Source organism: Pseudophryne corroboree, chromosome 3 (assembly GCF_028390025.1).
Source record: "Pseudophryne corroboree isolate aPseCor3 chromosome 3, aPseCor3.hap2, whole genome shotgun sequence".
Taxonomy (NCBI): Eukaryota; Metazoa; Chordata; class Amphibia; order Anura; family Myobatrachidae; genus Pseudophryne; species Pseudophryne corroboree.
The window spans coordinates 17,524,060-17,538,786 of NC_086446.1; the positions used below are offsets into that span (position 1 = coordinate 17,524,060).

At 50.0% G+C, this 14,727-nt stretch overlaps 1 protein-coding gene across 2 annotated transcripts in view; it reads left to right on the forward strand.

Annotated features, from left to right (window-relative positions):
- Positions 1-14,085, forward strand: part of LOC135057007 (oocyte zinc finger protein XlCOF8.4-like) — a 154,775-nt gene extending 140,690 nt beyond the window's left edge. For both annotated transcript variants that reach the window (XM_063962864.1, XM_063962865.1), the window contains exon 4: positions 12,474-14,085. In XM_063962864.1, coding sequence (XP_063818934.1) covers positions 12,474-13,366 — 893 coding nt within the window. In that variant the 3' untranslated portion in view covers positions 13,367-14,085. The remainder of the gene's footprint in view (positions 1-12,473) is intronic.
- Positions 14,086-14,727: the final 642 nt, after the last annotated feature.

Below are 14,727 nucleotides of genomic sequence, written 5' to 3' on the forward strand. Positions count from 1 at the left end.
AATGCCTGTATCCGGGTACCTATGTGCAGTATTTATAGTACCCCTCAGCCCTGTCCTGTCCTGCACGCTGATGTCACGTTACTGATGCCTGTACCCGGGTACCTGTGTGCAGTATATATAGTACCCCTCAGCCCTGTCCTGTCCTGCACACTGATGTCACGTTGCTGATGCCTGTACCCGGGTACCTGTGTGCAGTATATATAGTACCCCTCAGCCCTGTCCAGTCCTGCACGCTGATGTCACGTTACTGATGCCTGTACCCGGGTACCTGTGTGCAGTATATATAGTACCCCTCAGCCCTGTCCTGTCCTGCACGCTGATGTTACGTTGCTAATGCCTGTACCCGGGTACCTATGTGCAGTATATATAGTACCCCTCAGCCCTGTCCTGTCCTGCACGCTGATGTCACGTTGCTGATGCCTGTACCCTGGTACCTGTGTGCGGTATATATAGTGCCCCTCAGCCCTGTCCTGCACGCTGATGTCACGTTGCTGATGCCTGTACCCAGGTGCCTGTGTGCAGTATATATAGTACCCCTCAGCCCTGTCCTGTCCTGCACGCTGATGTCACGTTACTGATGCCTGTACCTGGGTGCCTGTGTGCAGTATATATAGTACCCCTCAGCCCTGTCCTGTCCTGCTCGCTGATGTCACGTTGCTAATGCCTGTACCCGGGTACCTGTGTGCAGTATATATAGTACCCCTCAGCCCTGTCCTGTCCTGCACGCTGATGTCACGTTGCTAATGCCTGTACCCGGGTACCTATGTGCAGTATATATAGTACCCCTCAGCCCTGTCCTGTCCTGCACGCTGATGTCACGTTACTGATGCCTGTACCCGGGTACCTGTGTGCAGTATATATAGTATCCCTCAGCCCTGTCCTGCACGCTGATGTCACGTTGCTGATGCCTGTACCCGGGTACCTGTGTGCAGTATATATAGTACCCCTCAGCCCTGTCCTGTTCTGCACGCTGATGTCACGTTGCTAATGCCTGTACCCGGGTACCTATGTGCAGTATATATAGTACCCCTCAGCCCTGTCCTGCACGCTGATGTCACGTTACTGATGCCTGTACCCGGGTACCTGTGTGCAGTATATATAGTACCCCTCAGCCCTGTCCTGTCCTGCACGCTGATGTCACGTTGCTGATGCCTGTACCCGGGTACCTGTGTGTAGTATATATAGTACCCCTCAACCCTGTCCTATCCTGCACGCTGATGTCATGTTACTGATGCCTGTACCCGGGTACCTGTGTGCAGTATATATAGTACCCCTCAGTCCTGTCCTGTCCTGCACGCTGATGTCACGTTACTGATGCCTGTACCCGGGTACCTGTGTGCAGTATGTATAGTACCCCTCAGCCCTGTCCTGTCCTGCACGCTGATGTCACGTTACTGATGCCTGTACCCGGGTACCTTTGTGCAGTATATATAGTACCCCTCAGCCCTGTCCTGTCCTGCACACTGATGTCATGTTACTGATGCCTGTACCCGGGTACCTGTGTGCGGTATATATAGTACCCCTCAGCCCTGTCCTGTCCTGCACGCTGATGTCACGTTACTGATGTCTTTACCCGGGTACCTGTGTGCAGTATATATAGTACCCCTCAGCCCTGTCCTGTCCTGCACGCTGATGTCACGTTACTGATGCCTGTACCCGGGTACCTGTGTGCAGTATATATAGTACCCCTCAGCCGTGTCCTGCACGCTGATGTCACGTTGCTGATGCCTGTACCCGGGTGCCTGTGTGCAGTATATATAGTACCCCTCAGCCCTGTCCTGTCCTGCATGCTGATGTCACGTTACTGATGCCTGTACCCGGGTACCTGTGTGCAGTATATATAGTACCCCTCAGCCCTGTCCTGTCCTGCACGCTGATGTCACGTTACTGATGCCTGTACCCGGGTACCTGTGTGCAGTATATATAGTACCCCTCAGTCCTGTCCTGCACGCTGATGTCACGTTACTGATGCCTGTATCCGGGTACCTGTGTGCAGTATATATAGTACCCCTCAGTCCTGTCCTGCACGCTGATGTCACGTTACTGATGCCTGTACCCGGGTACCTGTGTGCAGTATGTATAGTACCCCTCAGCCCTGTCCTGTCCTGCACGCTGATGTCACGTTACTGATGCCTGTACCCGGGTACCTGTGTGTAGTATATATAGTACCCCTCAGCCCTGTCCTGTCCGGCACGCTGATATCACGTTGCTGATGCCTGTACCTGGTGCCTGTGTGCGGTATATATAGTACCCCTCTGTCCTGTCCTGCACGCTGATGTCACGTTACTGATGCCTGTACCCGGGTATCTGTGTGCAGTATATATAGTATCCCTCAGCCCTGTCCTGTCCTGCACGCTGATGTCACATTGCTGATGCCTGTACCCGGGTACCTGTGTGCAGTATATATAGTACCCCTCAGCCCTGTCCTGCACGCTGATGTCACGTTACTGATGCCTGTACCCGGTGCCTGTGTGCAGTATATATAGTACCCCTCAGCCCTGCCCTGTCCTGCATGCTGATGTCACGTTGCTGATGCCTGTACCCGGGTATCTGTGTGCAGTATATATAGTACCCCTCAGCCCTGTCCTGTCCTGCACACTGATTTCACTTTGCTGATGCCTGTACCCGGGTACCTGTGTGCAGTATATATAGTACCCCTCAGCCCTGTCCTGTCCTGCACGCTGATGTCACGTTACTGATGCCTGTACCCGGGTACCTGTGTGCAGTATATATAGTACCCCTCAGCCCTGTCCTGTCCTGCACGCTGATGTCACGTTACTGATGCCTGTACCCAGGTACCTGTGTGCAGTATATATAGTACCCCTCAGCCCTGTCCTGTCCTGTACGCTGATGTCATGTTACTGATGCCTGTACCCGGGTACCTGTGTGCGGTATATATAGTGCCCCGCAGCCCTGTCCTGTCCTGCACGCTGATGTCACGTTACTGATGCCTGTACCCGGGTACCTGTGTGCGGTATATATAGTACCCCTCAGCCCTGTCCTGTCCTGCACGTTGATGTCACGTTGCTGATGCCTGTACCCGGATACCTGTGTGCGGTATATATAGTGCCCCGCAGCCCTGTCCTGTCCTGCACGCTGATGTCACGTTGCTGATGCCTGTACCCGGGTACCTGTGTGCGGTATATATAATGCCCCGCACCCCTTTCCAGTCCTGCATGCTGATGTCACGTTGCTGATGCCTGTACCCGGGTACCTGTGTGCAGTATATATAGTACCCCTCAGCCCTGTCCTGTCCTGCACGCTGATGTCACGTTACTGATGCCTGTACCCGGGTACCTGTGTGCAGTATATATAGTACCCCTCAGCCCTGTCCTGCACGCTGATGTCACGTTACTGATGCCTGTACCCGGGTACCTGTGTGCAGTATATATAGTACCCCTCAGCCCTGTCCTGTCCTGCATGCTGATATCACGTTGCTGATGCCTGTACCCGGGTACCTGTGTGCAGTATATATAGTATCCCTCAGCCCTGTCCTGTCCTGCACACTGATGTCATGTTACTGATGCCTGTACCCGGGTACCTGTGTGCGGTATATATAGTGCCCCGCAGCCCTGTCCTGTCCTGCACGCTGATGTCACGTTGCTGATGCCTGTACCCGGGTACCTGTGTGCAGTATATATAGTACCCCTCAGCCCTGTCCTGTCCTGCACGCTGATGTCACGTTACTGATGCCTGTACCCGGGTACCTGTGTGCAGTATATATAGTGCCCCTCAGCCCTGTCCTGCACGCTGATGTCACGTTACTGATGCCTGTACCCGGGTACCTGTGTGCAGTATATATAGTACCCCTCAGCCCTGTCCTGTCCTGCATGCTGATATCACGTTGCTGATGCCTGTACCCGGGTACCTGTGTGCAGTATATATAGTACCCCTCAGCCCTGTCCTGTCCTGCACGCTGATGTCACGTTACTGATGCCTGTACCCGGGTACCTGTGTGCAGTATATATAGTACCCCTCAGCCCTGTCCTGCACGCTGATATCACGTTACTGATGCCTGTACCCGGGTACCTGTGTGCAGTATATATAGTACCCCTCAGCCCTGTCCTGCACGCTGATATCACGTTACTGATGCCTGTACCCAGGTACCTGTGTGCAGTATATATAGTACCCCTCAGCCCTGTCCTGCACGCTGATGTCACGTTGCTGATGCCTCTACCCGGGTACCTGTGTGCAGTATATATAGTACCCCTCAGCCCTGTCCTGTCCTGCACACTGATATCACGTTGCTGATGCCTGTACCCGGGTACCTGTGTGCAGTATATATAGTACTCCTCAGCCCTGTCCTGTCCTGCACGCTGATGTCACGTTACTGATGCCTGTACCCGGGTACCTGTGTGTAGTATATATAGTACCCCTCAGCCCTGTCCTGTCCTGCACGCTGATGTCACGTTACTGATGCCTGTACCCGGGTACCTGTGTGTAGTATATATAGTACCCCTCAGCCCTGTCCTGTCCTGCACGCTGATGTCACGTTACTGATGCCTGTACCCGGGTACCTGTGTGCAGTATATATAGTACCCCTCAGCCCTGTCCTGTCCTGCACGCTGTTGTCACGTTACTGATGCCTGTACCCGGGTATCTGTGTGCAGTATATATAGTACCCCTCAGCCCTGTCCTGTCCTGCACGCTGATGTCACGTTACTGATGCCTGTACCCGGGTACCTGTGTGCAGTATATATAGTACCCCTCAGCCCTGTCCTGTCTTGCACGCTGATGTCACGTTACTGATGCCTGTACCCGGGTATCTGTGTGCAGTATATATAGTACCCCTCAGCCCTGTCCTGTCCTGCACGCTGATGTCACGTTACTGATGCCTGTACCCGGGTACCTGTGTGCAGTATATATTGTATCCCTCAGCCCTGTCCTGTCCTGCACGCTGATGTCACGTTACTGATGTCTGTACCCGGGTACCTGTGTACAGTTTATATAGTACCCCTCAGCCCTGTCCTGCACGCTGATATCACGTTACTGATGCCTGTACCCGGGTACCTGTGTGCAGTATATATAGTACCCCTCAGCCCTGTCCTGCACGCTGATATCACATTACTGATGCCTGTACCCGGGTACCTGTGTGCAGTATATATAGTACCCCTCAGCCCTGTCCTGCACGCTGATGTCACGTTGCTGATGCCTGTACCCGGGTACCTGTGTGCAGTATATATAGTACCCCTCAGTCCTGTCCTGTCCTGCACGCTGATGTCACGTTACTGATGCCTGTACCCGGGTACCTGTGTGCAGTATATATAGTACCCCTCAGTCCTGTCCTGTCCTGCACGCTGATGTCACGTTACTGATGCCTCTACCCGGGTACCTGTGTGCAGTATATATAGTACCCCTCTGCCCTGTCCTGTCCTGCACGCTTATGTCACGTTACTGATGCCTGTACCTGGGTACCTGTGTGCAGTATATTTCTCTGACGTCCTAGTGGATGCTGGGGACTCCGTAAAGACCATGGGGAATAGACGGGCTCCGCAGGAGACTGGGCACTCTAAAGAAAGATTTAGGACTATCTGGTGTGCACTGGCTCCTCCCTCTATGCCCCTCCTCCAGACCTCAGTTAGATTTCTGTGCCCGGCCGAGCTGGATGCACACTAGGGGCTCTCCTGAGCTCCTAGAAAGAAAGTATAGTTTAGGTTTTTTATTTTACAGTGAGACCTGCTGGCAACAGGCTCACTGCATCGAGGGACTAAGGGAAGAAGAAGCGAACCTACCTAAGTGGTGGTAGCTTGGGCTTCTTAGGCTACTGGACACCATTAGCTCCAGAGGGATCGAACACAGGACCCGACCTCGTCGTCCGTTCCCGGAGCTGCGCCGCCGTCCCCCTTACAGAGCCAGAAGCAAGAAGGTGGTCCGGAAAATCGGCGGCTGAAGACTTCTGTCTTCTCCAAGGTAGCGCACAGCACTGCAGCTGTGCGCCATTGCTCCTCATGCACACCACACACTGCGGTCACTGATGGGTGCAGGGCGCTGGGGGGGGGCGCCCTGAGCTGCAATATTAACACCTTGGCTGGCGAACTGACACCATATATACCCCTATTGGCTATATAGGTGTTTATTAACCCCTGCCAGAACTTTTACAATAGCGGGAGAAAGCCTGCCGAAAAAGGGGCGGAGCCATCTCCCTCAGCACAGTGGCGCCATTTTCCCTCACAGCTCCGCTGGAAGGATCGCTCCCTGGCTCTCCCCTGCAGTCCTGCACTACAGAAAAGGGTTAAAAAGAGAGGGGGGGCACAAATTAGGCGCAGTATAACTACATTATGCAGCTATAAGGGGAAAACACGTTTTATAGGTGATATCCCTGTGATATATAGCACTCTGGTGTGTGCTGGCATACTCTCCCTTTGTCTCCCCAAAGGGCTTTGTGGGGTCCTGTCCTCTGTGAGAGCATTCCCTGTGTGTCTGCTGTGTGTCGGTACTGTTATGTCGACATGTATGAGGAGGAAAAGGATGTGGAGGCGGAGCAAATGCCTGTGAATGTGATGTCACCCCCTGCGGGGTCGACACCTGTGTGGTTGGACTTATGGAAGGAATTACGTAAAGTGTCAACTCCTTACACAAAAGGTTGTCGACATAGAACAGCCGGCTACTCAGCTTGTGCCTGTTCCAGCGTCTCAAATGTCATCGGGGGCTCTAAAACGCCCGCTACCTCAGATGGCAGACACCGACGTCGACACGGATACCGACTCCAGTGTCGACGACGATGAGACTAGTGTACCCTCCAAATAGGTCCACCCGTTACATGATTGAGGCAGTGAAAAATGTATTACACATTTATGATAATACCCCAGGTACCACATAAAAGGGTATTATGTTTGGTGAGAGAAAACTACCAGTAGTTTTTCCTGCATCTGAGAAATTAAATGAGATGTGTGAGGAAGCGTGGTCTTCCCCCGATAAGAAATTGATAATTTCTAAACGGTTATTGGCAGCGTACCCTTTCCCGCCAGAGGATAGGTCTTGTTGGGAAACACCCCATAGGGTAGATACAGCGCTTACGCGCTTATCAAAAAAGGTGGCACTACCGTCTCCGGATACGGCCGCCCTGAAGGAACCTTCTGATAGAAAGCAGGAGGTTACCCTAAAAGATATATACACACACTCGGGCATTATATTGCGACCAGCCATTGCTTCGGCATGGATGTGCAGTGCTCCCGCTGCGTGGTCAGATTCCGTGTCGGATAATATTGATACTATGCATAGGGACAATATTTTGCTGACAATAGAGCATATAAAAGACGCAGTCTTAAACATGCGTGATGCACAGAGGGATATTTGCCGGCTGGCATCAAAAATAAGCGCTATGTCCATTGCCGCCAGACGGGGGTTATGGACTCGGCGATGCCGACTCGAAGCGGCACATGGAAGTTTGCCCTATAAGGGGGTAGAACTGTTTGGGGATGGTCTTTCAGACCTCGTTTTCACAGCTACTGCTGGGAAATCGACTTTTGTGCCACAGGCTACCCCACAACAAAAGAAAGCACCGTATTATCAGGTACAGTCCTTTCGGCCCCAGAAAAGAAAGAGGGATAGAGGCTCATCCTTTCTGCCGAGAGGCAAAGGTAGAGGAAAAAAGCTGCAACGCACAGCTAGTTCCCAAGAGCAGAAGTCCTCCCCTGCGTCCGGTAAGTCCACAGCATGACGCTGGGGCTGCTCAGGCGGACCCGGGTACGGTGGGGGCCCGTCTCAGAAATTTCAGCGCACAGTGGGCTCTCTCACAAGTGGATCCCTGGGTCCTTCAAGTAGTACTTCAGGGGTACAGGCTGGAATTCGAGACGTCTCCCCCCCGCCGTTTCCTAAAATCTGCCTTACCGGCAACTCCCTCTGCCAGGGAGGCAGTGTTGGTGGCTATTCAAAAACTGTATTCACAGCAAGTGATTGTCAAGGTACCCCTCCTTCAGCAAGGAAAGGGTTACTATTCCACAATGTTTGTGGTACCGAAACCGGACGGTTCGGTGAGACCCATCTTAAATTTAAAATCCCTGAACACTTATATCAAAAGGTTCAAGTTCAAGATGGAATCGCTCAGGGCGGTTATTGCGAGCCTGGACGAGGGGGATTACATGGTCTCCCTGGACATCAAGGATGCGTACCTACATGTCCCCATTTACCCTCCTCACCAGGAGTACCTCAGATTTGTGGTACAGGTCTGCCACTATCAGTGCTAGACGCTGCCGTTTGGGTTGTCCAAGGCACCGAGGGTCTTTACCAAGGTAATGGCCGAAATGATGATACTCCTTCGCAAGAAAGGAGTTTCAATTATCCCGTACTTGGACGATCTCCTGATAAAGGCGAGGTCCAAGGAACAGTTGGTAGTGGGGGTAGCACTTTCTCGGGAAGTGCTACAACAGCATGGCTGGATTCTCAATATTCCAAAGTCACAGCTGGTCCCGACGACGCGTCTTCTGTTCCTGGGAATGATTCTGGACACAGACCAGAAAAGAGTGTTTCTTCCAGTGGAAAAAGCAGAGGAGTTGTCATCTCTAGTCAGAGACATCCTAAAACCGGGACAGGTGTCGGTACATCCATGCACACGAGTCCTGGGAAAAATGGTAGCTTCGTAGGAGGCAAATTCCATTCGGAAGGTTCCACGCAAGGACTTTCCAGTGGGACCTGTTGGACAAATGGTCCGGGTCCCATCTCCAGATGCAACAGCGGATAACCCTGTCGGCAAGAACCAGGGTGTCGCTGCTCTGGTGGCTGCAGAGGGCTCATCTACTAGAGGGCCGCAGATTCGGAATACAGGACTGGGTCCTGGTGACCACGGATGCCAGCCTTCGGGGCTGGGGGGCAGTCACACAGGGAAGAAATTTCCAAGGACTGTGGTCAAATCAGGAGATTTCACTTCACATAAATATTCTGGAGCTAAGGGCCATTTACAATGCCCTAAGCCAAGCAAGACCCCTGCTTCAGAACCGGCCGGTGCTGATCCAGTCAGACAACATCACGGCGGTCGCCCATGTAAACAGACAGCGCGGCACGAGAAGCAGGAGGGCAATGGCAGAAGCCACAAGGATTCTCCAATGGGCAGAGAATCATGTGTTAGCACTGACAGCAGTATTCATTCCAGGAGTGGACAACTGGGAAGCAGACTTCCTCAACAGGCACGACCTCCACCCGGGAGAATGGGGACTTCATCCAGAAGTTTTCCGAATGCTGGTAAACCGTTGGGAAAAACCACAGGTGGACATGATGGCGTCGCGCCTCAACAAAAAGCTAAATAGGTATTGCGCCAGGTCAAGGGACCCTCAGGCGATCGCTGTGGACGCTCTAGTGACACCGTGGGTGTACCAGTCGGTTTATGTATTTCCCCCTCTGCCTCTCATACCCAAGGTACTGAGAATAATAAGAAGGCGAGGAGTGAGAACTATTCTCGTGGCTCCGGATTGGCCAAGAAGAGCTTGGTACCCGGAACTTCAAGAGATGCTTGCAGAGGACCCTTGGCCTCTGCCGCTCAGACAAGACCTGCTGCAGCAGGGACCCTGTCTGTTCCAAGACTTACCGCGGCTGCGTTTGACGGCATGGCGGTTGAACGCCGGATCCTAAAGGAAAAAGGCATTCTGGAGGAAGTCATCCCTACCCTGATCAAAGCCAGGAAGGATGTCACCGCAAAACATTATCACCGCATTTGGCGGAAATATGTTGCTTGGTGTGAGGCCAAGAAGGCCCCAACATAGAAATTTCAACTGGGTCGATTCCTAAATTTCCTGCAAGCAGGTGTGACTTTGGGCCTCAAATTGGGGTCCATTAAAGTCCAGATCTCGGCCCTGTCGATTTTTCTTCCAGAAAGAACTGGCTTCACTGCCTGAAGTTCAGACTTTTGTCAACGGAGTTCTGCATATTCAGCCTCCTTTTGTGCCCCCAGTGGCACCTTGGGATCTCAATGTGGTTTTGGAGTGTCTAAAATCACATTGGTTTGAGCCACTTCAGACTGTGGAGCTAATATATCTCACGTGGAAAGTGGTTATGTTGTTGGCTCTGGCTTCGGCCAGACGTGTATCAGAATTGGCGGCTTTGTCCTGTAAAAGCCCCTATCTGATTTTCCATATGGATAGGGCAGAGTTGAGAACTCGTCCTCAGTTTCTCCCGAAGGTGGTATCAGCTTTTCACTTGAACCATCCTATTGTGGTGCCTGCGGCTACTAGGGACTTGGAGGAGTCCAAGTTTCTGGACGTAGTCAGGGCCCTGAAAATTTATGTTTCCAAGACGGCTGGAGTCAGGAAAACTGACTCGCTGTTTATTCTATATGCACCCATCAAGGTAGGTGCACCTGCTTCTCAGCAGACTATCGCGCGCTGGATTTGTAGCACTATTCAGCTGGCGCATTCTGCGATGGGACTACCGCAGCCTAAATCTGTAAAAGCCCATTCCACAAGGAAGGTGGGCTCATCTTGGGAGGCTGCCCGAGGGGTCTCGGCTTTACAACTTTGCCGTGCTGCTACTTGGTCAGGGGCAAACACGTTTGCAAAATTTTATAAATTTGATACCCTGGCTGAGGAGGACCTGGAGTTCTCTCATTTGGTGCTGCAGAGTCATCCGCACTCTCCCGCCCGTTTGGGAGCTTTGGTATAATCCCCATGGTCCTTACGGAGTCCCCAGCATCCACTAGGACGTCAGAGAAAATAAGAATTTACTCACCGGTAATTCTATTTCTCGTAGTCCGTAGTGGATGCTGGGCGTCCATCCCAAGTGCGGATTGTCTGCAATACTTGTAAATAGTTATTGTTACACAAATCGGGTTGTTATTGCGAACCATCTATTCAGAGGCTCCATTGTTATCATACTGTTAACCGGGGTTCCTATCACGAGTTATATGGTGTGATTGGTGTGGCTGGTATGAGTCTTACCCGGGATTCAAAATCCTTCCTTATTGTGTCAGCTCTTCCGGGCACAGTGTCCTAACTGAGGCTTGGAGGAGGGTAATAGGGGGAGGAGCCAGTGCACACCAGGTAGACCTAAATCTTTCTTTAGAATGCCCAGTCTCCTGCGGAGCCCGTCTATTCCCCATGGTCCTTACGGAGTCCCCAGCATCCACTACGGACTACGAGAAATAGAATTACCGGTGAGTAAATTCTTATTATAGTACCCCTCAGCCCTGTCCTGTCCTGCACGCTGATGTCACGTTGCTGATGCCTGTACCCGGGTACCTGTGTGCAGTATATATAGTACCCCTCAGCCCTGTCCTGCACGCTGATGTCACATTGCTGATGCCTGTACCCGGGTACTTGTGTGCAGTATATATAGTACCCCTCAGCCCTGTCCTGTCCTGCACTCTGATGTCACGTTGCTGATGTCTGTACCCGGGTACCTGTGTGCAGTATATATAGTACCCCTCAGCCCTGTCCTGTCCTGCACGCTGATGTCACGTTGCTGATGCCTGTACCCGGGTACCTGTGTGCAGTATATATAGTACCCCTCAGCCCTGTCCTGTCCTGCACTCTGATGTCACGTTGCTGATGCCTGTACCTGGGTACCTATGTGCAGTATATATAGTACCCCTCAGCCCTGTCCTGTCCTGCACGCTGATGTCACGTTGCTGATGCCTGTATCCTCGTGATCTTTTGTGTCCAATCATGTTAGAGGGTTTCTGTTATTATAACACACCTTTATAAATTGCGTCGCAATTTGTTCAGTGGTTTCGGAGTTTACCTCAATCAGACAAACAGACAGACTTTCATTTATACGATGTATAGACGCCTCAGCCTCGTCCTTCCGTATAGTTATGCCTCATTAAACCTGTGTGATATCCTGCCCTGTGTATACAATGCCGTGCTCTTACTTTGCAGACCTGCCCACTGTTGTGTCTATTAAAAAATGCAAGTATTCATATTTCCATATTTATATTTCTCTTACGTCCTAGAGGATGCTGGGATCCACTTAATACCATGAGGTATAGATGAGTCCACTAGGAGCCATTGGCACTTTAAGAGTTTGATAGTGTGGGCTGGCTCCTCCCTCTATGCCCCTCCTACCAGACTCCGTTTAGAAAATGTGCCGAAGGAGCCGGTCACAGCTAGGGGAGCTCCTGAGGAGTTTTCTTAGTTATTTTGTTTTAATAGAGTAATTGGGCTACAGGAAGGCTGCTGGCAACAGTCCGTAGAGGATGCTGGGCACCCGCCCAGTGCTTCGTATTCTTGCATTGTTGCATTCTTGCATTCTTGGTTCAGCCATTGCTTAATCGTTCCAAGTTGGTTAGCTTGGCTTTCCTTTTTCACGATCTGTGTATTTCCTTCTCTCGAAATATGTCCGTCTCCTCGGACACAGTTTCTAGACTGAGTCTGGTAGGAGGGGCATAGAGGGAGGAGCCAGCCCACACTCTTAAACTCTTAAAGTGCCCATGGCTCCTAGTGGATACGTCTCTACCCCATGGTACTAAATTGGACCCCAGCATCCTCTACGGACTATGAGAAAAGGATTTACCGGTAGGTAATTAAAATCCTATTTATTCCCATCAGATGGATGTAACAGGAATATCTCAGAGGATCATCTTATTTTATCTCCAGACTGTGAAATAGAAGATAATGACATCACACAAGATTCTCCAGGAGAAAACCCGTTCACCTCAATTCTTTATCCAGTAGATCACAGTGTGGATACGTCACCTGATTCCTCTAACCATGACCAATGTTCTCCTGATAATGCTGATATTGGCCCATCTATTATAGCTCTTACAGTAGATAAAATATTTCCAGATTCTGTAGATTCCAAATGTTTTACACAGACCACAGCTGTGACAGATGAGAAGCCATTTTCATGCTCTGAGTGTGGGAAATGTTTTACACGTAAATCACATCTTGTTAGACATCAGAGAACTCACACAGGTGAGAAACCATTTCCATGTTCTGAATGCGGAAAGTGTTTTATACGCATATCACATCTTTTTAGACACAAGCAACTTCACACAGGTGAGAGGCCATATCAATGCTCTGAGTGTGGAAATTTTTTTACATATAACTCACATCTTGTTAGACATAAGAAACATCACACAGGTGAGAAACCATTTGCATGCTCTGAGTGTGGGAAATGTTTTACAGACAAATCACATCTTGTTACACATCAGAGAAGTCACACAGGTGAGAGATCATTGCCATGTTCTGAGTGTGGGAAATGTTTTGCACAGAAATCAGATCTTTTTAGACATCAGAGAATTCACACAGGTGAGAAGCCATTTCTATGTTCTGAGTGTGGGAAATGTTTTACACAGAAATTAGATCTTGTTACACATCAGAGAAGTCATACCGGGGAGAAACCATTTATGTGTACTGAGTGTGGGAAATGTTTTACACAGAAATCAAATCTTGTTAGACATAGGAGAAGTCACGCAGGTAAGAAGCCATTAACCCCTTAACTGACTAATATTTTTTTCCAAAAAAAACATTCAAATTGTTTTTTTTATGACTGAATTAGCTTAAGAACATCTGTATTAACATCAATGGTCGGAACATCGCGACCATCTCAACTTCAGTTTTTGGTGCCTACTTTCTGCAGCATCTGGGGGTCCACAGAGAAGGCAGAGGCTCTTTTTGCACATTTCTACTAATGTCATCAGCCTTGGTGGAGAGTACTACCGGGCTTACCAATAAGCATTGATCAGCAGCACAGCAGGCATTGGGGGTGAAGCGAACCAGGAAGCAGAGGGACCAAAGCTTGATAAACTTGCCAGGAACAGCGAAATGCATCAGCCTTAAGACCCTGCCAGTGTATAGAACTGACTTGGGCCAGATTTATTCCACCCAACACCTGAAGGACAACTTTAATGTCATACACTCCAGCTCACTATCTATGGCCCAGGATTCCATTAACATCAGTTGCCGTTGCCATACGAGCAGATACCCATCTGGATTCTGAATATTGGAACACGGAACTGCTGGATTACTTTTTAGACAAATTGCTTGATTCAAGTGCATATTGACTGTCCAGTTGGTAATTCATCTCATGGTGATACTTTCGAGACTCTATATACTGGCCTGCACAACTGGTCTATTTTATAGAGACTGCTTCTATATTCATTTATGAATTTTAAAATTGTGTGTTTTTGTGATATTAAATTTCGAATTATGTGACAATTCATATATATGTTTAAGCGCTGTGTATCTTTCTGTTTGTTCACACTATTCTGACATCCAAACGCAACTTCCTGAGAGGCAAAGGTATCAAAGGCATAATGCCTAATAATGTATTTATGGAAGACCATGTGGCTGCCTTACAGAGTTGCTCAGCTGAGGCACCATGGTGGGCTGCCCATGAAGGACTTCCTGAATGTATCCAATGGGCAGAGACGAGCGGGATACGGAGATCAGCTTGAAAGTATGCTTTTGAGATAGTCATCTGAAGCCATCTAGCCAATGTTTGCTTATTGGTCATCCCCTAATGTGAAATCCGTATAGAACAAAGAGAGAGTCTGTTCTTCTCATGGCACTGATCCACGTAGATCCTTTGTGCACGAACTACGTCTAATGATGCATCATCCACAGAGATATCTGGTGATTGAAAAGCAGGAACTACTATTTCTTCAATAAGGTGGAACTTTGAGACCACCATAGGAAGATATCCAGACTTGGTTTGGGGAACCAATCTGATTGGAATACCAGAAATGGGTGATGACACGACAGTGCCCCTAAATCGGATACTCTTATAGCTGAAGCAATTGCCAGAAGAAATATACATTTTGGTAAGAACTTACCCTTGATAATAGTATTTCTCCTAAGT